The sequence below is a fragment of the Somniosus microcephalus genome, chromosome 12 (assembly GCF_052327205.1).
Source record: "Somniosus microcephalus isolate GS21.2 chromosome 12, FLI_Smic_1.0, whole genome shotgun sequence".
Classification (NCBI taxonomy): Eukaryota; Metazoa; Chordata; class Chondrichthyes; order Squaliformes; family Somniosidae; genus Somniosus; species Somniosus microcephalus.
The window spans coordinates 210,243,104-210,267,112 of record NC_140998.1 but is presented as its reverse complement, the minus strand read 5'-3'; the positions used below and the strand labels follow the sequence as shown (position 1 = coordinate 210,267,112).

The 24,009-nt window shown below is 62.2% G+C and overlaps 1 protein-coding gene across 1 annotated transcript in view; it reads right to left on the bottom strand.

Annotated features, from left to right (window-relative positions):
- The window catches only part of LOC147109997 (trypsin-3-like), a 93,630-nt gene extending 69,898 nt beyond the window's left edge, over window positions 1-23,732 (bottom strand). The window contains exon 1 of the mRNA XM_086004233.1: window positions 23,491-23,732. Within this exon, the coding sequence (XP_085860359.1) occupies window positions 23,491-23,530 (40 nt within the window). The 5' untranslated portion in view covers window positions 23,531-23,732. The remainder of the gene's footprint in view (window positions 1-23,490) is intronic.
- Window positions 23,733-24,009: the final 277 nt, after the last annotated feature.

Genomic DNA, 24,009 nt, shown 5'->3' with positions numbered 1-24,009 from the left:
AGTACTGAGAGAGCACCGCACGATCCGAGGGGCAGTTCAGAGGGAGCGTCGCACTGTCGGATAGATGGTACTGAGAGAGCGCCGCACTGTCGGAGGGGCAGTACTGAGGGAGCGCCGCACTGTTGGATGGGTAGTACTGAGGGAGCGCAACACTGTGGGAGGGGCAGTACTGAGGAAGCGCCGCACAGTCAGAGGGGCGGCACTGAGGGAGCGCCGCACTGGCAGAGGGCGGTACTGAGGGAGTGCTGCACTGTCGGAGGGGCAGTACTGAGGGAGCACTGCACTGTCGGAGGGGCAGTGCTGAGGGAGCGCCGCACTGTCGGAGGGGCAGTACTGAGGGAGCGCTGCACTGTCGGAGGGGCAGTACTGAGACAGCACTGTATTGTTGGAGGGGCAGCACTGAGAGAGCGCCGCACAGTCAGAGGGGCAGTACTGAGGGATCGCTGCACTGTTGGAGGGGAAGTACTGAGGGAGCGCGACACAGTGGGAGGGGGAGTTCTGAGGGAGCACCGCACAGTCAGCGGGGCAGTGCTGAGAGAGTGACGAACTGTCGGTAGGGCAGTACTGAGAGAGTGCCGCACTATCGGAGGGGCAGTACTTAGGGAGTGCCGCACTGTCGGAGGGGCAGTACTGAGGGAGCGCCGCACTGTCGGAGGGGCAGTACTGAGGGAGCGCCGCTCTCTCGGAGGGGCAGAACTGAGGGAGCGCCGCACTGTCGGAGGGGCAGTACTGAGGGAGCGCCGCTCTCTCGGAGGGGCAGAACTGAGGTAACGTCGCACTGTCGGTTGGGCAGTACTGAGGGAGCGCCACACTGTCGGAGGGACAGAACTGAGTGAGCGCCGCATTGTCGGATGGGCAGTACTGAGGGAGCGCCTCACTGTCGGAGGGGCAGTAATGAGGGAGCGCCGCACTGTCGGAGGGGCAGTTCTGAGGGAGCGCCGCAGTATCGGAGGGGCAGTACTGAGGGAGCGCCGCACTGTCGGAGAGGCAGTACTGAGGGAGCGCCGCACTGTCGGAGGGGCAATACTGAGGGGATGCCGCACTGTCGGAGGGGCAGTTCTGAGGGAGCGCCGCAGTATCGGAGGGGCAGTACTGAGGGAGCGCCGCACTGTCGGAGAGGCAGTACTGAGGGAGCGCCGCACTGTCGGAGGGGCAGTACTGAGGGAGTGCCGCACTGTCGGAGGGGCTGTTCTGAGGGAGCGCCGCAGTATCGGAGGGGCAGTACTGAGGGAGCGCCGCACTGTCGGAGAGGCAGTACTGAGGGAGCGCCGCACTGTCGGAGAGGCAGTACTGAGGGAGCGCTGCACTGTCGGAGTGGCAGTACTGAGTGGGCGTGGTCCTATCAGAGGGGCAGTACTGAGGGAGCGCAACACTGTGGGAGGGGCAGGACTGAGGCAGTGCAGCACTTTCGGAGGGGCAGAACTGAAGCAGCGCCGCAGTCTCGGAGGGGCAGTACTGAGGGAGCGCCGCACTGTCGGAGAGGCAGTACTGAGGGAGTTCTGCAGTGTCGGAGGGGCAGTACTGAGACAGCACTGCACTGTCGGATAGGCAGCACTGAGGGAGGGCCGCACTGTTGGAGGGGCAGTACTGAGGGAGCACAGCACTGTCGGAGCGGCAGTGCTGAGAGAGCACCGCACTATCCGAGGGGCAGTACTGAGGGAGCGCCGAACTGTCGGATGGACGGTACTGAGACAGCGCCGCACTGTCGGAGAGGCAGTACTGAGGGAGTTCTGCAGTGTCGGAGGGGCAGTACTGAGACAGCACTGCACTGTCGGATAGGCAGCACTGAGGGAGGGCCGCACTGTCGGAGGGGCAGTACTGAGGGAGTGCCGCACTGTCGGAGGGGCAGTTCTGAGGGAGCGCCGCAGTATCGGAGGGGCAGTACTGAGGGAGTGCCGCACTGTCGGAGAGGCAGTACTGAGGGAGCGCCGCACTGTCGGAGAGGCAGTACTGAGGGAGCGCCGCACTGTCGGAGTGGCAGTACTGAGTGGGCGTGGTACTATCAGAGGGGCAGTACTGAGGGAGCGCAGCACTGTGGGAGGGGCAGGACTGAGGCAGTGCAGCACTTTTGGAGGGGCAGAACTGAAGCAGCGCCGCAGTCTCGGAGGGGCAGTACTGAGGGAGCGCCGCACTGTCGGAGAGGCAGTACTGAGGGAGTTCTGCAGTGTCGGAGGGGCAGTACTGAGACAGCACTGCACTGTCGGATAGGCAGCACTGAGGGAGGGCCGCACTGTTGGAGGGGCAGTACTGAGGGAGCACAGCACTGTCGGAGCGGCAGTGCTGAGAGAGCACCGCACTATCCGAGGGGCAGTACTGAGGGAGCGCCGAACTGTCGGATGGACGGTACTGAGACAGCGCCGCACTGTCGGAGAGGCAGTACTGAGGGAGTTCTGCAGTGTCGGAGGGGCAGTACTGAGACAGCACTGCACTGTCGGATAGGCAGCACTGAGGGAGGGCTGCACTGTTGGAGGGGCAGTACTGAGGGAGTGCCGCACTGTCGGAGGGGCAGTTCTGAGGGAGCGCCGCAGTATCGGAGGGGCAGTACTGAGGGAGCGCCGCACTGTCGGAGAGGCAGTACTGAGGGAGCGCCGCACTGTCGGAGAGGCAGTACTGAGGGAGCGCCGCACTGTCGGAGTGGCAGTACTGAGTGGGCGTGGTACTATCAGAGGGGCAGTACTGAGGGAGCGCAGCACTGTGGGAGGGGCAGGACTGAGGCAGTGCAGCACTTTTGGAGGGGCAGAACTGAAGCAGCGCCGCAGTCTCGGAGGGGCAGTACTGAGGGAGCGCCGCACTGTCGGAGAGGCAGTATTGAGGGAGTTCTGCAGTGTCAGAGGGGCAGTACTGAGACAGCACTGCACTGTCGGATAGGCAGTACTGAGGGAGGGCCGCACTGTTGGAGGGGCAGTACTGAGGGAGCACAGCACTGTCGGAGCGGCAGTGCTGAGAGAGCACCGCACTATCCGAGGGGCAGTACTGAGGGAGCGCTGAACTGTCGGATGGACGGTACTGAGACAGCGCCGCACTGTCGGAGAGGCAGTACTGAGGGAGTTCTGCAGTGTCGGAGGGGCAGTACTGAGACAGCACTGCACTGTCGGATAGGCAGCACTGAGGGAGGGCCGCACTGTCGGAGCGGCAGTGCTGAGAGAGCACCGCACTATCCGAGGGGCAGTAATGAGGGAGCGCCGAACTGTCGGATGGACGGTACTGAGACAGCGCCACACTGTCGGAGGGGCAGTACTGAGGGATCGCTGCACCATTGGAGGGCCAGCACTGAGGGAGCGCCGTACTCTCCGAGGGGCAGTAATGAGGGTGCACTGCACTTTCAGTGGGGCAGTACTGACAGAGCACCGCACTGTCCAAGGGGCAGTACTGAAGGAGCGCCGCACCGTTGGATGGATGGTACTGAGAGAGCACCACACTGTCGGAGGGGCAGTACTGAGGGAGCACCGCACTGTCGGAGGGGCAGAACTGAGGGAGCGCCGCAATGTCAGATGGGCAGTACTGAAGGAGCGCCGCACTGTCGGAGGGGCAGTACTGAGGGAGCACCGCACTGTCAGAGCGGCAGTTCTGAGGGAGCACCGCACTGTCGGAGGGGCAGTACTGAGGGAGCGCCGCACTGTCGCAGGGGCAGTAGTGAGGGAGCACCGCACTGTTGGAGGGGCAGTACTGGGGGTGCACTGCAATGTTGGAGGGGCAGTTCTGAGGGAGCACCGCACTGTCGAAGGGGCAGCACTGAGGGAGAGCCGCACTGTCGGAGGGGCAGTACTGAGGGAGCGCTGCACTGTTGGAGGGGCAGTACTGAGAGAGCACCGCACTATCCGAGGGGCAGTACTGAGGGAGCGCCGCACTGTCGGATGGGCAGTACTGAGGGCACGCCGCACTGTCGGAGGGGCAGTATTGAGGGAACACTGCACTGTCGGAGTGGCAGTACTGAGGGAGTGCCGCACTGTCGAAGGGGCAGTACTGAGGGAGCGCCGCACTGTCGGTGGGGCAGTACTGAGGGAGCGCTGCATTGTCAGAGGGGCAGTACTGAGGGAGCGCTGCACTGTCTGAGGGGCAGTACTGAGGGAGCGCGGCACTGTCGGAGGGGCAGTACTGAGGGAGCGCCGCATTGTCAGAGGGGCAGTACTGAGGGGGCGCTGCACTATTGGCGGGGCAGTACTGTGGGAGTGCCGCACTGTTGGAGGCGCAGTACTGAGGGAGCACTGCACTGTCGGTTGGGCAGTACTGAGGGAGCATCGCACTGTCGGAGGGGCAGTACTGAGGGAGCGCCGCACTGTCGGAGGGGCAGTACTGAGGGAGCATTGCGCTGTCGGAGAGGCAGTACTGAGGGAGCACTGCACTGTCGGAGGGGCAGTACTGATGGACCGGCACACTGTCGGAGAGGCAGTACTGAGGGAGTGCTGCACTGTCGGAGGTGCAGTACTGAGGGAGCTCCGCGCTGCCGGTGGGACAGTACTGAGGGAGCGCCTCACTGTCGGAGGGACAGTACTGAGGGACTGGCGCACTGTCGGAGGGGCAGTACAGAGAGAGCGCCGCACTGCTGGAGGTGTAGTACTGAGGGAGTGCCACACTGTCGGAGGGGCAGTACAGAGGGAGCGCCGCAATGTCGGATGGGCAGTACTGAGGGAGCGCCTCGCTTTTGGAGGGGCAGTACTGAGGGAGCACAGCATTGTCAGAGGGGCAGTACTGAGGGAGCACCACACGATCGAAGGGGCAGTACTGCGGGAGCGCCGCTCTGTCGGAAGGGCAGTACTGAGGGAGTGCTGCACTATCGGAGAGGCAGCACTGAGGGAGCACCACACTGTCCGAGGGGCAGTACTGAGGGAGCACTGCACTTTCAGAGGGGCAGTATTGAGAGAGCCCCGCACTGTCCGAGGGGCAGTACTGAAGGAGCGCCGCACTGTCGGATGGACGGTACTGAGAGAGCGCCGCACTGTCGGAGGGTGGTACTGAGGGAGAACCGCACTGTCGGACAGACAGCAGTGAGGGAGCGCCGCAATGTCGGAGTGGTAGTACTGAGGGAGCACCGCACTGTCGGAGGGGCACACTTGAGGGAGCGCTGAACTGTTTGAGAGGCAGTACTGAGGGAGCACGGCTGTGTGTGAGGGGCAGTGCTGAGAGAGTGCTGCACTGTCAGAGGGGCAGGACTGAGGGAGCGACGTATTGTCGGATGGGCAGTACTGAGGGAGCACCTCACTTTCGGAGGGGTAGAACTGAGGGAGCGCCGCACTGTCGGAGGGGCAGTACTGAGGGAGCGCCGCACTGTCGGCGGGGCGGTACTGAGTCAGCGCCGCACTGTCGGAGGGGCAATACTGAGGGAGCGCCACACTGTCGGAGAGGCAGTACTGAGGGAGCGCCGCACTGTCGGCGGGGCGGTACTGAGGGAGCGCCGCACTGTCGGAGGGGCAGTACTGAGGGAGCGCCACACTGTCGGAGAGGCAGTACTGAGGGAGCACCGCACTGTTGGAGGGGCAGTACTGAGGGAGTTCTGCACTGTCGGATGACCAGTACTGATAGAGCACCGCACTGTCGGAGGGGCAGCACTGAGGGAACACCGCACTGTCGGAGGGGCAGTACTGAGGGAGCACTGCACTGTCGGAGGGGCAGTACTGAGGGAGCGCCGCACTGTCGAAGGAGGAGTACTGAGGGAGCGCCGCACTGTCGATGGGGCAGTACTGAGGGAGCGCTGCACTGTTGGAGGGGCAGTACTGAGGGAGCGCCGCACTGACGGTGAGGCAGTACTGAGGGAGCATCGCAGTGTAAGAGGGGCAGCACTGAGGGAGCACCGCACTGTCAGAGGGGCAGTACTGAGGGAGCGCCGCACTGTCGGTGGGGCAGTACTGAGGGAGCGCCGCACTGTCTGAGGGGCGGTACTGAGCGAGCGTTGGTGCGAAGATTAAGGGAGGGGAGTCTGAGAATGGTGAGGTTTCCCACAGTTTTGAGGGGAGACTGAGGGAGGGGAGGAGTCCCACAGTTTGGAGGGGAGACTGAGGGAGGGGAGGAGTCCCACAGTTTGAGGAGAGACTGAGGGAGGGGAGGAGTCCCAGAGTTTGGAGGGGAGACTGAGGGAGGGGAGGAGTCCCACAGTTTGGAGGGGAGACTGAGGGAGGGGGGGAGTCCCACAGTTTGGAGGGGGACTGAGGGAGGGGAGGAGTCCCACATATTGGAGGAGAGACTGAGGGAGGGGAGGAGTCCCACAGTTTGGAGGGGAGACTGAGGGAGGGGAGGAGTCCCACAGTTCGGAGGGGAGACTGAGGGAGGGGAGGAGTCCCACAGTTTGGAGGGGAGACTGAGGGAGGGGAGGAGTCCCACAGTTTGGAGGGGAGACTGAGGGAGGGGAGGAGTCCCACAGTTCGGAGGGGAGACTGAGGGAGGGGAGGAGTCCCACAGTTTGGAGGGGAGGCTGAGGGAGGGGAGGAGTCCCACAGTTTGGAGGAGAGACTGAGGGAGGGGAGGAGTCCCACAGTTTGGAGGGAGACTGAGGGAGGGGAGGAGTCCCACAGTTTGGAGGGGAGACTGAGGGAGGTGAGGAGTCCCACAGTTTGGAGGGGAGACTGAAGGAGGGGAGGAGTCCCACAGTTTGGAGGGGAGACTGAGGGAGGGGAGGAGCCCCACAGTTTGGAGGGAGACTGAGGGAGGGGAGGAGTCCCACAGTTTGGAGGGAGACTGAGGGAGGGGAGGAGTCCCACAGTTTGAGGGGAGACTGAGGGAGGGGAGGAGTCCCACAGTTTGGAGGGGAGACTGAGGGAGGGGAGGAGTCCCACAGTTTGGAGGGGAGACTGAGGGAGGGGAGGAGTCCCACAGTTAGGAGGGAGACTGAGGGAGGGGAGGAGTCCCACAGTTTGGAGGGGAGACTGAGGGAGGTGAGGAGTCCCACAGTTTGGAGGAGAGACTGAGGGAGGGGAGGAGTCCCACAGATTGAAGCAGAGACTGAGGGAGGGGAGGAGTCCCACAGTTCGGAGGGGAGACTGAGGGAGGGGAGGAGTCCCACAGTTTGGAGGAGAGACTGAGGGAGGGGAGGAGTCCCACAGTTTGGAGGGGAGACTGAGGGAGGGGAGGAGTCCCACAGTTTGGAGGGGAGACTGAGGGAGGGGAGGAGTCCCACAGTTTGGAGGGGAGACTGAGGGAGGGGAGGAGCCCCACAGTTTGGAGGGGAGACTGAAGGAGGGGAGGAGTCCCACAGTTTGGAGGGGAGACTGAGGGAGGGGAGGAGTCCCACAGTTTGAGGAGAGACTGAGGGAGGGGAGGAGTCCCAGAGTTTGGAGGGGAGACAGAGGGAGGGGAGGAGTCCCACAGTTTGGAGGGAGACTGAGGGAGGGGAGGAGTCCCACATATTGGAGGAGAGACTGAGGGAGGGGAGGAGTCCCACAGTTCGGAGGGGAGACTGAGGGAGGGGAGGAGTCCCACAGTTTGGAGGAGAGACTGAGGGAGGGGAGGAGTCCCACAGTTCGGAGGGGAGACTGAGGGAGGGGAGGAGTCCCACAGTTTGGAGGAGAGACTGAGGGAGGGGAGGAGTCCCACAGTTTGGAGGGGAGACTGAGGGAGGGGAGGAGTGCCACAGTTTGGAGTGGAGACTGAGGGAGGGGAGGAGTCCCACAGTTTGGAGGGGAGACTGAGGGAGGGGAGGAGTGCCACAGTTTGGAGTGGAGACTGAGGGAGGGGAGGAGTCCCACACTTTTGAGGAGAGACTGAGGGAGGGGAGGAGTCCCACAGTTTGGAGGAGAGACTGAGGGAGAGGAGGATTCCCACAGTTTGGAGGGGAGACTGAGGGAGGGGAGGAGTCCCACAGTTTGGAGGGGTGACTGAGGGAGGGGAGGAGTCCCACGGTTTGGAGGGGAGACTGAGGGAGGGGAGGATTCCCACAGTTTGGAGGGGAGACTGAGGGAGGGGAGGAGTCCCACAGTTTGGAGGGGAGACTGAGGGAGGGGAGGAGTCCCACAGTTTGGAGGGGAGACTGAGGGAGGGGAGGAGTCCCACAGTTTGGAGGGGAGACTGAGGGAGGGGAGGAGTCCCACAGTTTGGAGGGGAGACTGAGGGAGGGGAGGAGTCCCACAGTTTGGAGGGGAGACTGAGGGAGGGGAGGAGTCCCACAGTTTGGAGGAGAGACTGAGGGAGGGGAGGAGTCCCACAGTTTGGAGGGGAGACTGAGGGAGGGGAGGAGCCCCACAGTTTGGAGGGGTGACTGAGGGAGGTGAGGAGTCCCACAGTTTGGAGGGGAGACTGAGGGAGGGGAGGAGTTCCACAGTTTGGAGGGAGACTGAGGGAGGTGAGGACTCCCACACTTTGGAGGGGAGACTGAGGGAGGGGAGGAGTCCCACAGTTCGGAGGGGAGACTGAGGGAGGTGAGGAGTCCCACAGTTTGGAGGGGAGACCGAGGGAGGGGAGGAGTCCCATAGATTGGAGGGGAGACTGAGGGAGCTGAGGAGTCCCACAGTTTGGAGGGAGACTGTAGGAGCGGAGGAGTCCCACAGTTTGGAGGGGAGACTGAGGGAGGGGAGGAGTCCCACAGTTTGGAGGGGAGACTGAGGGAGGGGAGGAGTCCCACAGTTTGGAGGGGAGACTGAGGGAGGGGAGGAGTCCCACAGTTCGGAGGGAGACTGAGGGAGGGGCGGAGTCCCACAGTTTGGAGGGGAGACTGAGGGAGGGAGGAGTCCCACAGTTTGGAGGGGAGACTGAGGGAGGGGAGGAGTCCCACAGTTTGGAGGGGAGACTGAGGGAGGTGAGGGGTCCCACAGTTTGGAGGGAAGACGGAGGGAGGGGCGGAGTACCACAGTTTGGAGGGGAGACTGAGGGAGGGGAGGAGTCCCACAGTTCGGAGGGGAGACTGAGGGAGGGAAGGTGTCCCACAGTTTGGAGGTGAGACTGAGGGAGGGGAGGAGTCCCACAGTTTGGAGGGAGACTGAGGGAGGGGAGGAGTCCCACAGTTTGGAGGGGAGACTGAGGGAGGGGAGGAGTCCCACAGTTTGGAGGGGAGACTGAGGGAGGGGAGGAGGCCCACAGTTTGGAGGGGAGACTGAGGGAGGGGAGGAGTCCCACAGTTTGGAGGAGAGACTGAGGGAGGGGAGGAGTCCCACAGTTTGGAGGGAGACTGAGGGAGGGGAGGAGTCCCACAGTTTGGAGGAGAGACTGAGGGAGGGGAGGAGTCCCACAGTTTGGAGGGGAGACTGAGGGAGGGGAGGAGTCCCACAGTTTGGAGGGGAGACTGAGGGAGGGGAGGAGTCCCACAGTTTGGAGGGAGACTGAGGGAGGGGAGGAGTCCCACAGTTTGGAGGGAGACTGAGGGAGGTGAGGAGTCCCACAGTTTGGAGGGGAGACTGACGGAGGAGAGGAGTCCCTCAGTTTGGAGGGGAGACTGAGGGAGGGGAGGAGTCCCACAGTTTGGAGGGGAGACTGAGTGAGGGGAGGAGCCCCACAGTTTGGAGGGGAGACTGAGTGAGGGGAGGAGCCCCACAGTTTGGAGGGGAGACTGAGGGAGGGGAGGAGTCCCACAGTTTGGAGGAGAGACTGAGGGAGGGGAGGAGTCCCACAGTTTGGAGGGGAGACTGAGGGAGGGGAGGAGTCCCACAGTTTGGAGGAGAGACTGAGGGAGGGGAGGAGTCCCACAGTTTGGAGGAGAGACTGAGGGACGGGAGGAGTCACACAGTTTGGAGGAGGGATTGAGGGAGGGGAGGAGTCCCACAGTTTGGAGGGGAGACTGAGGGAGGGGAGGAGCCCCACAGTTTGGAGGGGAGACTGAGGGAGGGGAGGAGTCCCACAGTTCGGAGGGGAGACTGAGGGAGGTGAGGAGTCCCACAGTTTGGAGGGGAGACTGAGGGAGGTGAGGAGTCCCACAGTTTGGAGAGGAGACCGAGGGAGGGGAGGAGTCCCATAGATTGGAGGGGAGACTGAGGGAGGTGAGGAGTCCCACAGTTTGGAGGGAGACTGAGGGAGCGGAGGAGTCCCACAGTTTGGAGGGGAGACTGAGGGAGGGGAGGAGTCCCACAGTTTGGAGGGGAGACTGAGGGAGGGGAGGTGTCCCACAGTTTGGAGGGGAGACTGAGGGAGGGGAGGAGTCCCACAGTTCGGAGGGAGACTGAGGGAGGGGCGGAGTTCCACAGTTTGGAGGGGAGACTGAGGGAGGGAGGAGTCCCACAGTTTGGAGGGGAGACTGAGGGAGGGGAGGAGTCCCACAGTTTGGAGGGGAGACTGAGGGAGGTGAGGGGTCCCACAGTTTGGAGGGAAGACGGAGGGAGGGGCGGAGTCCCACAGTTTGGAGGGGAGACTGAGGGAGGGGAGGAGTCCCACAGTTCGGAGGGGAGACTGAGGGAGGGAAGGTGTCCCACAGTTTGGAGGTGAGACTGAGGGAGGGGAGGAGTCCCACAGTTTGGAGGGGAGACTGAGGGAGGGGAGGAGCCCACAGTTTGGAGGGGAGACTGAGGGAGGTGAGGGGTCCCACAGTTTGGAGGGAAGACGGAGGGAGGGGCGGAGTACCACAGTTTGGAGGGGAGACTGAGGGAGGGGAGGAGTCCCACAGTTCGGAGGGGAGACTGAGGGAGGGAAGGTGTCCCACAGTTTGGAGGTGAGACTGAGGGAGGGGAGGAGTCCCACAGTTTGGAGGGAGACTGAGGGAGGGGAGGAGTCCCACAGTTTGGAGGGGAGACTGAGGGAGGGGAGGAGTCCCACAGTTTGGAGGGGAGACTGAGGGAGGGGAGGAGGCCCACAGTTTGGAGGGGAGACTGAGGGAGGGGAGGAGTCCCACAGTTTGGAGGAGAGACTGAGGGAGGGGAGGAGTCCCACAGTTTGGAGGGAGACTGAGGGAGGGGAGGAGTCCCACAGTTTGGAGGAGAGACTGAGGGAGGGGAGGAGTCCCACAGTTTGGAGGGAGACTGAGGGAGGGGCGGAGTTCCACAGTTTGGAGGGGAGACTGAGGGAGGGAGGAGTCCCACAGTTTGGAGGGAAGACTGAGGGAGGGGCGGAGTCCCACAGTTTGGAGGGGAGACTGAGGGAGGGGAGGAGTCCCACAGTTTGGAGGGGAGACTGAGGGAGGGGAGGAGTCCCACAGTTTGGAGGGGAGACTGAGGGAGGGGAGGAGTCCCACAGTTTGGAGGGGAGACTGAGGGAGGGGAGGAGTCCCACAGTTTGGAGGAGAGACTGAGGGAGGGGAGGAGTCCCACAGTTTGGAGGGAGACTGAGGGAGGGGAGGAGTCCCACAGTTTGGAGGGGAGACTGAGGGAGGGGAGGAGTCCCACAGTTTGGAGGAGAGACTGAGGGAGGGGAGGAGTCCCACAGTTTGGAGGGGAGACTGAGGGAGGGGAGGAGTCCCACAATTTGGAGGGGAAACTGAGGGAGGGGAGGAGTCCCACAGTTTGGAGGGAGACTGAGGGAGGGGAGGAGTCCCACAGTTTGGAGGGGAGACTGAGGGAGGGGAGGAGTCCCACAGTTTGGAGGAGAGACTGAGGGAGGTGAGGAGTCCCACAGTTTGGAGGAGAGACTGAGGGAGGTGAGGAGTCCCACAGTTTGGAGGGGAGACTGACGGAGGGGAGGAGTCCCACAGTTTGGAGGGGAGACTGAGGGAGGGGAGGAGTCCCACAGTTTGGAGGAGAGACTGAGGGAGGTGAGGAGTCCCACAGTTTGGAGGGGAGACTGACGGAGGGGAGGAGTCCCACAGTTTGGAGGAGAGACTGAGGGAGGTGAGGAGTCCCACAGTTTGGAGGGGAGACTGAGTGAGGGGAGGAGCCCCACAGTTTGGAGGGGAGACTGAGTGAGGGGAGGAGCCCCACAGTTTGGAGGGGAGACTGAGGGAGGGGAGGAGTCCCACAGTTTGGAGGGGAGACTGAGGGAGGGGAGGAGTCCCACAATTTGGAGGAGAGACTGAGGGAGGGGAGGAGTCCCACAGTTTGGAGGGGAGACTGAGTGAGGGGAGGAGCCCCACAGTTTGGAGGGGAGACTGAGGGAGGGGAGGAGTCCCACAGTTTGGAGGGGAGACTGAGGGAGGGGAGGAGTCCCACAGTTTGGAGGGGAGACTGAGGGAGGGGAGGAGTCCCACAGTTTGGAGGAGAGACTGAGGGAGGGGAGGAATCCCACAGTTTGGAGGAGAGACTGAGGGACGGGAGGAGTCCCACAGTTTGGAGGAGGGATTGAGGGAGGGGAGGAGTCCCACAGTTTGGAGGGGAGACTGAGGGAGGGGAGGAGTCCCACAGTTTGGAGGGGAGACTGCGGGAGGGGAGGAGTCCCACAGTTTGGAGGGGAGACTGAGGGAGGGGAGGAGTCCCACAGTTTGGAGGAGAGACTGAGGGAGGGGAGGAGTCCCACAGTTTGGAGGGGAGACTGAGGGAGGGGAGGAGTCCCACAGTTTGGAGGGGAGACTGAGGGAGGGGAGGAGTCCCACAGTTTGGAGGAGAGACTGAGGGAGGGGAGGAGTCCCACAGTTTGGAGGGGAGACTGAGGGAGGGGAGGAGCCCCACAGTTTGGAGGGGTGACTGAGGGAGGTGAGGAGTCCCACAGTTTGGAGGGGAGACTGAGGGAGGGGAGGAGTTCCACAGTTTGGAGGGAGACTGAGGGAGGTGAGGACTCCCACACTTTGGAGGGGAGACTGAGGGAGGGGAGGAGTCCCACAGTTCGGAGGGGAGACTGAGGGAGGTGAGGAGTCCCACAGTTTGGAGGGGAGACCGAGGGAGGGGAGGAGTCCCATAGATTGGAGGGGAGACTGAGGGAGCTGAGGAGTCCCACAGTTTGGAGGGAGACTGTAGGAGCGGAGGAGTCCCACAGTTTGGAGGGGAGACTGAGGGAGGGGAGGAGTCCCACAGTTTGGAGGGGAGACTGAGGGAGGGGAGGAGTCCCACAGTTTGGAGGGGAGACTGAGGGAGGGGAGGAGTCCCACAGTTCGGAGGGAGACTGAGGGAGGGGCGGAGTCCCACAGTTTGGAGGGGAGACTGAGGGAGGGAGGAGTCCCACAGTTTGGAGGGGAGACTGAGGGAGGGGAGGAGTCCCACAGTTTGGAGGGGAGACTGAGGGAGGTGAGGGGTCCCACAGTTTGGAGGGAAGACGGAGGGAGGGGCGGAGTACCACAGTTTGGAGGGGAGACTGAGGGAGGGGAGGAGTCCCACAGTTCGGAGGGGAGACTGAGGGAGGGAAGGTGTCCCACAGTTTGGAGTTGAGACTGAGGGAGGGGAGGAGTCCCACAGTTTGGAGGGAGACTGAGGGAGGGGAGGAGTCCCACAGTTTGGAGGGGAGACTGAGGGAGGGGAGGAGTCCCACAGTTTGGAGGGGAGACTGAGGGAGGGGAGGAGGCCCACAGTTTGGAGGGGAGACTGAGGGAGGGGAGGAGTCCCACAGTTTGGAGGAGAGACTGAGGGAGGGGAGGAGTCCCACAGTTTGGAGGGAGACTGAGGGAGGGGAGGAGTCCCACAGTTTGGAGGAGAGACTGAGGGAGGGGAGGAGTCCCACAGTTTGGAGGGGAGACTGAGGGAGGGGAGGAGTCCCACAGTTTGGAGGGGAGACTGAGGGAGGGGAGGAGTCCCACAGTTTGGAGGGAGACTGAGGGAGGGGAGGAGTCCCACAGTTTGGAGGGAGACTGAGGGAGGTGAGGAGTCCCACAGTTTGGAGGGGAGACTGACGGAGGAGAGGAGTCCCTCAGTTTGGAGGGGAGACTGAGGGAGGGGAGGAGTCCCACAGTTTGGAGGGGAGACTGAGTGAGGGGAGGAGTCCCACAGTTTGGAGGAGAGACTGAGGGAGGGGAGGAGTCCCACAGTTTGGAGGGAGACTGAGGGAGGGGAGGAGTCCCACAGTTTGGAGGAGAGACTGAGGGAGGGGAGGAGTCCCACAGTTTGGAGGAGAGACTGAGGGAGGGGAGGAGTTCCACAGTTTGGAGGGAGACTGAGGGAGGTGAGGACTCCCACACTTTGGAGGGGAGACTGAGGGAGGGGAGGAGTCCCACAGTTCGGAGGGGAGACTGAGGGAGGTGAGGAGTCCCACAGTTTGGAGGGGAGACCGAGGGAGGGGAGGAGTCCCATAGATTGGAGGGGAGACTGAGGGAGCTGAGGAGTCCCACAGTTTGGAGGGAGACTGTAGGAGCGGAGGAGTCCCACAGTTTGGAGGGGAGACTGAGGGAGGGGAGGAGTCCCACAGTTTGGAGGGGAGACTGAGGGAGGGGAGGAGTCCCACAGTTTGGAGGGGAGACTGAGGGAGGGGAGGAGTCCCACAGTTCGGAGGGAGACTGAGGGAGGGGCGGAGTCCCACAGTTTGGAGGGGAGACTGAGGGAGGGAGGAGTCCCACAGTTTGGAGGGGAGACTGAGGGAGGGGAGGAGTCCCACAGTTTGGAGGGGAGACTGAGGGAGGTGAGGGGTCCCACAGTTTGGAGGGAAGACGGAGGGAGGGGCGGAGTACCACAGTTTGGAGGGGAGACTGAGGGAGGGGAGGAGTCCCACAGTTCGGAGGGGAGACTGAGGGAGGGAAGGTGTCCCACAGTTTGGAGGTGAGACTGAGGGAGGGGAGGAGTCCCACAGTTTGGAGGGAGACTGAGGGAGGGGAGGAGTCCCACAGTTTGGAGGGGAGACTGAGGGAGGGGAGGAGTCCCACAGTTTGGAGGGGAGACTGAGGGAGGGGAGGAGGCCCACAGTTTGGAGGGGAGACTGAGGGAGGGGAGGAGTCCCACAGTTTGGAGGAGAGACTGAGGGAGGGGAGGAGTCCCACAGTTTGGAGGGAGACTGAGGGAGGGGAGGAGTCCCACAGTTTGGAGGAGAGACTGAGGGAGGGGAGGAGTCCCACAGTTTGGAGGGGAGACTGAGGGAGGGGAGGAGTCCCACAGTTTGGAGGGGAGACTGAGGGAGGGGAGGAGTCCCACAGTTTGGAGGGAGACTGAGGGAGGGGAGGAGTCCCACAGTTTGGAGGGAGACTGAGGGAGGTGAGGAGTCCCACAGTTTGGAGGGGAGACTGACGGAGGAGAGGAGTCCCTCAGTTTGGAGGGGAGACTGAGGGAGGGGAGGAGTCCCACAGTTTGGAGGGGAGACTGAGTGAGGGGAGGAGCCCCACAGTTTGGAGGGGAGACTGAGTGAGGGGAGGAGCCCCACAGTTTGGAGGGGAGACTGAGGGAGGGGAGGAGTCCCACAGTTTGGAGGAGAGACTGAGGGAGGGGAGGAGTCCCACAGTTTGGAGGGGAGACTGAGGGAGGGGAGGAGTCCCACAGTTTGGAGGAGAGACTGAGGGAGGGGAGGAGTCCCACAGTTTGGAGGAGAGACTGAGGGACGGGAGGAGTCACACAGTTTGGAGGAGGGATTGAGGGAGGGGAGGAGTCCCACAGTTTGGAGGGGAGACTGAGGGAGGGGAGGAGCCCCACAGTTTGGAGGGGAGACTGAGGGAGGGGAGGAGTCCCACAGTTCGGAGGGGAGACTGAGGGAGGTGAGGAGTCCCACAGTTTGGAGGGGAGACTGAGGGAGGTGAGGAGTCCCACAGTTTGGAGAGGAGACCGAGGGAGGGGAGGAGTCCCATAGATTGGAGGGGAGACTGAGGGAGGTGAGGAGTCCCACAGTTTGGAGGGAGACTGAGGGAGCGGAGGAGTCCCACAGTTTGGAGGGGAGACTGAGGGAGGGGAGGAGTCCCACAGTTTGGAGGGGAGACTGAGGGAGGGGAGGTGTCCCACAGTTTGGAGGGGAGACTGAGGGAGGGGAGGAGTCCCACAGTTCGGAGGGAGACTGAGGGAGGGGCGGAGTTCCACAGTTTGGAGGGGAGACTGAGGGAGGGAGGAGTCCCACAGTTTGGAGGGGAGACTGAGGGAGGGGAGGAGTCCCACAGTTTGGAGGGGAGACTGAGGGAGGTGAGGGGTCCCACAGTTTGGAGGGAAGACGGAGGGAGGGGCGGAGTCCCACAGTTTGGAGGGGAGACTGAGGGAGGGGAGGAGTCCCACAGTTCGGAGGGGAGACTGAGGGAGGGAAGGTGTCCCACAGTTTGGAGGTGAGACTGAGGGAGGGGAGGAGTCCCACAGTTTGGAGGGGAGACTGAGGGAGGGGAGGAGCCCACAGTTTGGAGGGGAGACTGAGGGAGGTGAGGGGTCCCACAGTTTGGAGGGAAGACGGAGGGAGGGGCGGAGTACCACAGTTTGGAGGGGAGACTGAGGGAGGGGAGGAGTCCCACAGTTCGGAGGGGAGACTGAGGGAGGGAAGGTGTCCCACAGTTTGGAGGTGAGACTGAGGGAGGGGAGGAGTCCCACAGTTTGGAGGGAGACTGAGGGAGGGGAGGAGTCCCACAGTTTGGAGGGGAGACTGAGGGAGGGGAGGAGTCCCACAGTTTGGAGGGGAGACTGAGGGAGGGGAGGAGGCCCACAGTTTGGAGGGGAGACTGAGGGAGGGGAGGAGTCCCACAGTTTGGAGGAGAGACTGAGGGAGGGGAGGAGTCCCACAGTTTGGAGGGAGACTGAGGGAGGGGAGGAGTCCCACAGTTTGGAGGAGAGACTGAGGGAGGGGAGGAGTCCCACAGTTTGGAGGGAGACTGAGGGAGGGGCGGAGTTCCACAGTTTGGAGGGGAGACTGAGGGAGGGAGGAGTCCCACAGTTTGGAGGGAAGACTGAGGGAGGGGCGGAGTCCCACAGTTTGGAGGGGAGACTGAGGGAGGGGAGGAGTCCCACAGTTTGGAGGGGAGACTGAGGGAGGGGAGGAGTCCCACAGTTTGGAGGGGAGACTGAGGGAGGGGAGGAGTCCCACAGTTTGGAGGGGAGACTGAGGGAGGGGAGGAGTCCCACAGTTTGGAGGAGAGACTGAGGGAGGGGAGGAGTCCCACAGTTTGGAGGGAGACTGAGGGAGGGGAGGACTCCCACAGTTTGGAGGGGAGACTGAGGGAGGGGAGGAGTCCCACAGTTTGGAGGAGAGACTGAGGGAGGGGAGGAGTCCCACAGTTTGGAGGGGAGACTGAGGGAGGGGAGGAGTCCCACAGTTTGGAGGGGAAACTGAGGGAGGGGAGGAGTCCCACAGTTTGGAGGGAGACTGAGGGAGGGGAGGAGTCCCACAGTTTGGAGGGGAGACTGAGGGAGGGGAGGAGTCCCACAGTTTGGAGGAGAGACTGAGGGAGGTGAGGAGTCCCACAGTTTGGAGGAGAGACTGAGGGAGGTGAGGAGTCCCACAGTTTGGAGGGGAGACTGACGGAGGGGAGGAGTCCCACAGTTTGGAGGGGAGACTGAGGGAGGGGAGGAGTCCCACAGTTTGGAGGAGAGACTGAGGGAGGTGAGGAGTCCCACAGTTTGGAGGGGAGACTGACGGAGGGGAGGAGTCCCACAGTTTGGAGGAGAGACTGAGGGAGGTGAGGAGTCCCACAGTTTGGAGGGGAGACTGAGTGAGGGGAGGAGCCCCACAGTTTGGAGGGGAGACTGAGTGAGGGGAGGAGCCCCACAGTTTGGAGGGGAGACTGAGGGAGGGGAGGAGTCCCACAGTTTGGAGGGGAGACTGAGGGAGGGGAGGAGTCCCACAATTTGGAGGAGAGACTGAGGGAGGGGAGGAGTCCCACAGTTTGGAGGGGAGACTGAGTGAGGGGAGGAGCCCCACAGTTTGGAGGGGAGACTGAGGGAGGGGAGGAGTCCCACAGTTTGGAGGGGAGACTGAGGGAGGGGAGGAGTCCCACAGTTTGGAGGGGAGACTGAGGGAGGGGAGGAGTCCCACAGTTTGGAGGAGAGACTGAGGGAGGGGAGGAATCCCACAGTTTGGAGGAGAGACTGAGGGACGGGAGGAGTCCCACAGTTTGGAGGAGGGATTGAGGGAGGGGAGGAGTCCCACAGTTTGGAGGGGAGACTGAGGGAGGGGAGGAGTCCCACAGTTTGGAGGGGAGACTGCGGGAGGGGAGGAGTCCCACAGTTTGGAGGGGAGACTGAGGGAGGGGAGGAGTCCCACAGTTTGGAGGAGAGACTGAGGGAGGGGAGGAGTCCCACAGTTTGGAGGGGAGACTGAGGGAGGGGAGGAGTCCCACAGTTTGGAGGGGAGACTGAGGGAGGGGAGGAGTCCCACAGTTTGGAGGAGAGACTGAGGGAGGGGAGGAGTCCCACAGTTTGGAGGGGAGACTGAGGGAGGGGAGGAGCCCCACAGTTTGGAGGGGTGACTGAGGGAGGTGAGGAGTCCCACAGTTTGGAGGGGAGACTGAGGGAGGGGAGGAGTTCCACAGTTTGGAGGGAGACTGAGGGAGGTGAGGACTCCCACACTTTGGAGGGGAGACTGAGGGAGGGGAGGAGTCCCACAGTTCGGAGGGGAGACTGAGGGAGGTGAGGAGTCCCACAGTTTGGAGGGGAGACCGAGGGAGGGGAGGAGTCCCATAGATTGGAGGGGAGACTGAGGGAGCTGAGGAGTCCCACAGTTTGGAGGGAGACTGTAGGAGCGGAGGAGTCCCACAGTTTGGAGGGGAGACTGAGGGAGGGGAGGAGTCCCACAGTTTGGAGGGGAGACTGAGGGAGGGGAGGAGTCCCACAGTTTGGAGGGGAGACTGAGGGAGGGGAGGAGTCCCACAGTTCGGAGGGAGACTGAGGGAGGGGCGGAGTCCCACAGTTTGGAGGGGAGACTGAGGGAGGGAGGAGTCCCACAGTTTGGAGGGGAGACTGAGGGAGGGGAGGAGTCCCACAGTTTGGAGGGGAGACTGAGGGAGGTGAGGGGTCCCACAGTTTGGAGGGAAGACGGAGGGAGGGGCGGAGTACCACAGTTTGGAGGGGAGACTGAGGGAGGGGAGGAGTCCCACAGTTCGGAGGGGAGACTGAGGGAGGGAAGGTGTCCCACAGTTTGGAGGTGAGACTGAGGGAGGGGAGGAGTCCCACAGTTTGGAGGGAGACTGAGGGAGGGGAGGAGTCCCACAGTTTGGAGGGGAGACTGAGGGAGGGGAGGAGTCCCACAGTTTGGAGGGGAGACTGAGGGAGGGGAGGAGGCCCACAGTTTGGAGGGGAGACTGAGGGAGGGGAGGAGTCCCACAGTTTGGAGGAGAGACTGAGGGAGGGGAGGAGTCCCACAGTTTGGAGGGAGACTGAGGGAGGGGAGGAGTCCCACAGTTTGGAGGAGAGACTGAGGGAGGGGAGGAGTCCCACAGTTTGGAGGGGAGACTGAGGGAGGGGAGGAGTCCCACAGTTTGGAGGGGAGACTGAGGGAGGGGAGGAGTCCCACAGTTTGGAGGGAGACTGAGGGAGGGGAGGAGTCCCACAGTTTGGAGGGAGACTGAGGGAGGTGAGGAGTCCCACAGTTTGGAGGGGAGACTGACGGAGGAGAGGAGTCCCTCAGTTTGGAGGGGAGACTGAGGGAGGGGAGGAGTCCCACAGTTTGGAGGGGAGACTGAGTGAGGGGAGGAGCCCCACAGTTTGGAGGGGAGACTGAGTGAGGGGAGGAGCCCCACAGTTTGGAGGGGAGACTGAGGGAGGGGAGGAGTCCCACAGTTTGGAGGAGAGACTGAGGGAGGGGAGGAGTCCCACAGTTTGGAGGGGAGACTGAGGGAGGGGAGGAGTCCCACAGTTTGGAGGGGAGACTGAGGGAGGGGAGGAGTCCCACAGTTCGGAGGGGAGACTGAGGGAGGTGAGGAGTCCCACAGTTTGGAGGGGAGACTGAGGGAGGTGAGGAGTCCCACAGTTTGGAGAGGAGACCGAGGGAGGGGAGGAGTCCCATAGATTGGAGGGGAGACTGAGGGAGGTGAGGAGTCCCACAGTTTGGAGGGAGACTGAGGGAGCGGAGGAGTCCCACAGTTTGGAGGGGAGACTGAGGGAGGGGAGGAGTCCCACAGTTTGGAGGGGAGACTGAGGGAGGGGAGGTGTCCCACAGTTTGGAGGGGAGACTGAGGGAGGGGAGGAGTCCCACAGTTCGGAGGGAGACTGAGGGAGGGGCGGAGTTCCACAGTTTGGAGGGGAGACTGAGGGAGGGAGGAGTCCCACAGTTTGGAGGGGAGACTGAGGGAGGGGAGGAGTCCCACAGTTTGGAGGGGAGACTGAGGGAGGTGAGGGGTCCCACAGTTTGGAGGGAAGACGGAGGGAGGGGCGGAGTCCCACAGTTTGGAGGGGAGACTGAGGGAGGGGAGGAGTCCCACAGTTCGGAGGGGAGACTGAGGGAGGGAAGGTGTCCCACAGTTTGGAGGTGAGACTGAGGGAGGGGAGGAGTCCCACAGTTTGGAGGGGAGACTGAGGGAGGGGAGGAGTCCCACAGTTTGGAGGGGAGACTGAGGGAGGTGAGGGGTCCCACAGTTTGGAGGGAAGACGGAGGGAGGGGCGGAGTACCACAGTTTGGAGGGGAGACTGAGGGAGGGGAGGAGTCCCACAGTTCGGAGGGGAGACTGAGGGAGGGAAGGTGTCCCACAGTTTGGAGGTGAGACTGAGGGAGGGGAGGAGTCCCACAGTTTGGAGGGAGACTGAGGGAGGGGAGGAGTCCCACAGTTTGGAGGGGAGACTGAGGGAGGGGAGGAGTCCCACAGTTTGGAGGGGAGACTGAGGGAGGGGAGGAGGCCCACAGTTTGGAGGGGAGACTGAGGGAGGGGAGGAGTCCCACAGTTTGGAGGAGAGACTGAGGGAGGGGAGGAGTCCCACAGTTTGGAGGGAGACTGAGGGAGGGGAGGAGTCCCACAGTTTGGAGGAGAGACTGAGGGAGGGGAGGAGTCCCACAGTTTGGAGGGAGACTGAGGGAGGGGCGGAGTTCCACAGTTTGGAGGGGAGACTGAGGGAGGGAGGAGTCCCACAGTTTGGAGGGGAGACTGAGGGAGGGGAGGAGTCCCACAGTTTGGAGGGGAGACTGAGGGAGGTGAGGGGTCCCACAGTTTGGAGGGAAGACGGAGGGAGGGGCGGAGTCCCACAGTTTGGAGGGGAGACTGAGGGAGGGGAGGAGTCCCACAGTTTGGAGGGGAGACTGAGGGAGGGGAGGAGTCCCACAGTTTGGAGGGGAGACTGAGGGAGGGGAGGAGTCCCACAGTTTGGAGGGGAGACTGAGGGAGGGGAGGAGTCCCACAGTTTGGAGGAGAGACTGAGGGAGGGGAGGAGTCCCACAGTTTGGAGGGAGACTGAGGGAGGGGAGGAGTCCCACAGTTTGGAGGGGAGATTGAGGGAGGGGAGGAGTCCCACAGTTTGGAGGAGAGACTGAGGGAGGGGAGGAGTCCCACAGTTTGGAGGGGAGACTGAGGGAGGGGAGGAGTCCCACAGTTTGGAGGGGAGACTGAGGGAGGGGAGGAGTTCCACAGTTTGGAGGGAGACTGAGGGAGGGGAGGAGTCCCACAGTTTGGAGGGGAGACTGAGGGAGGGGAGGAGTCCCACAGTTTGGAGGAGAGACTGAGGGAGGTGAGGAGTCCCACAGTTTGGAGGAGAGACTGAGGGAGGTGAGGAGTCCCACAGTTTGGAGGGGAGACTGACGGAGGGGAGGAGTCCCACAGTTTGGAGGGGAGACTGAGGGAGGGGAGGAGTCCCACAGTTTGGAAGAGAGACTGAGGGAGGTGAGGAGTCCCACAGTTTGGAGGGGAGACTGACGGAGGGGAGGAGTCCCACAGTTTGGAGGAGAGACTGAGGGAGGTGAGGAGTCCCACAGTTTGGAGGGGAGACTGAGTGAGGGGAGGAGCCCCACAGTTTGGAGGGGAGACTGAGTGAGGGGAGGAGCCCCACAGTTTGGAGGGGAGACTGAGGGAGGGGAGGAGTCCCACAGTTTGGAGGGGAGACTGAGGGAGGGGAGGAGTCCCACAATTTGGAGGAGAGACTGAGGGAGGGGAGGAGTCCCACAGTTTGGAGGGGAGACTGAGTGAGGGGAGGAGCCCCACAGTTTGGAGGGGAGACTGAGGGAGGGGAGGAGTCCCACAGTTTGGAGGGGAGACTGAGGGAGGGGAGGAGTCCCACAGTTTGGAGGGGAGACTGAGGGAGGGGAGGAGTCCCACAGTTTGGAGGAGAGACTGAGGGAGGGGAGGAGTCCCACAGTTTGGAGGAGAGACTGAGGGACGGGAGGAGTCCCACAGTTTGGAGGAGGGATTGAGGGAGGGGAGGAGTCCCACAGTTTGGAGGGGAGACTGAGGGAGGGGAGGAGTCCCACAGTTTGGAGGGGAGACTGAGGGAGGGGAGGAGTCCCACAGTTTGGAGGGGAGACTGAGGGAGGGGAGGAGTCCCACAGTTTGGAGGAGAGACTGAGGGAGGTGAGGAGTCCCACAGTTTGGAGGGGAGACTGACGGAGGGGAGGAGTCCCACAGTTTGGAGGAGAGACTGAGGGAGGTGAGGAGTCCCACAGTTTGGAGGGGAGACTGAGTGAGGGGAGGAGCCCCACAGTTTGGAGGGGAGACTGAGTGAGGGGAGGAGCCCCACAGTTTGGAGGGGAGACTGAGGGAGGGGAGGAGTCCCACAGTTTGGAGGGGAGACTGAGGGAGGGGAGGAGTCCCACAATTTGGAGGAGAGACTGAGGGAGGGGAGGAGTCCCACAGTTTGGAGGGGAGACTGAGTGAGGGGAGGAGCCCCACAGTTTGGAGGGGAGACTGAGGGAGGGGAGGAGTCCCACAGTTTGGAGGGGAGACTGAGGGAGGGGAGGAGTCCCACAGTTTGGAGGGGAGACTGAGGGAGGGGAGGAGTCCCACAGTTTGGAGGAGAGACTGAGGGAGGGGAGGAGTCCCACAGTTTGGAGGAGAGACTGAGGGACGGGAGGAGTCCCACAGTTTGGAGGAGGGATTGAGGGAGGGGAGGAGTCCCACAGTTTGGAGGGGAGACTGAGGGAGGGGAGGAGTCCCACAGTTTGGAGGGGAGACTGAGGGAGGGGAGGAGTCCCACAGTTTGGAGGGGAGACTGAGGGAGGGGAGGAGTCCCACAGTTTGGAGGAGTGACTGAGGGAGGGGAGGAGTCCCACAGTTTGGAGGGGAGACTGAGGGAGGGGAGGAGTCCCACAGTTTGGAGGGGAGACTGAGGGAGGGGAGGAGTCCCACAGTTTGGAGGAGAGACTGAGGGAGGGGAGGAGTCCCACAGTTTGGAGGAGAGACTGAGGGAGGGGAGGAGTCCCACAGTTTGGAGGGGAGACTGAGGGAGGGGAGGAGTCCCACAGTTTGGAGGGGAGACTGAGGGAGGGGAGGAGTCCCACAGTTTGGAGGGAGACTGAGGGAGGGGAGGAGTCCCACAGTTTGGAGGGGAGACTGAGGGAGGGGAGGAGTCCCACAGTTTGGAGGGGAGACTGAGGGAGGGGAGGAGTCCCACAGTTCAGAAACCCTGGGAATGAATGAGTTGGAGTTTGAAGAGGGTTCGATGAGACTTGACTCTAACACAGGGAGGAGGGAGCGTGTGCAGGACGATGGTATTTGCAGCCTCGGAGGGAGACGGAGAGAGGCAGTGGTTAGAGTAGGATATGAAATAGAGAGGGAGAGAGAGACAGATAGGATTGCATTGAAGAGAGAGGGAAGGTTGAAGGCTACAGATCAGTGAGGGATGAAATGTTGGACCATGAGCTTTTCTTGAATGCTCTCCCAGATTGTGAGAAAGGGGTGCGAGAGTCCTCCTAGACATGGGAGCAGATTTGTAAAGAGAGTTAAGAGGAACGGAAAGAATTGATTGTAGTAAAATAGAAAATAACCTGATGTCCCGAACAGCAAAGCCAGTAGAAAGACTTCCATTCTCCTGCCCCTTGTATAAGCACTCACGCTTTATAGCAGGCACGTTCGGTGCTTATATACTCTCGCAGAGGCCCTAAATATAGCTGTGATTAACCGGTCGAATCAGATAAACTACTCAACTCAACCCAGGGAATGGAAAGTCTTGCGTTGCGGACATTGAGATCGCTTTCTGAGGAAATTGGCCCAATCATGGACTCCTGAGTTGGTGGAAATATTGTAACTCAGCCCCTTCACCTGAGAGGCACACATCAACCAGGGTTCATCTCCTGATCTCCTGGCCTTTCCACCGATTACACGATTGATTAGTGTGAGAGTTTGGCAGGCTGCAAGGCCGAGCTGAGCTCACTGCCCGCTGGCCTGCTGCCTGTTTCCAGGTGTCCTGGTCGACACCTCTTATCTGTCCCCTTGACAAAGGTAGGACAAGTGAACCTGGAGGCCACGCAGGGGGCACAATCCCAGCAAAACAGCTGTGGCTCACT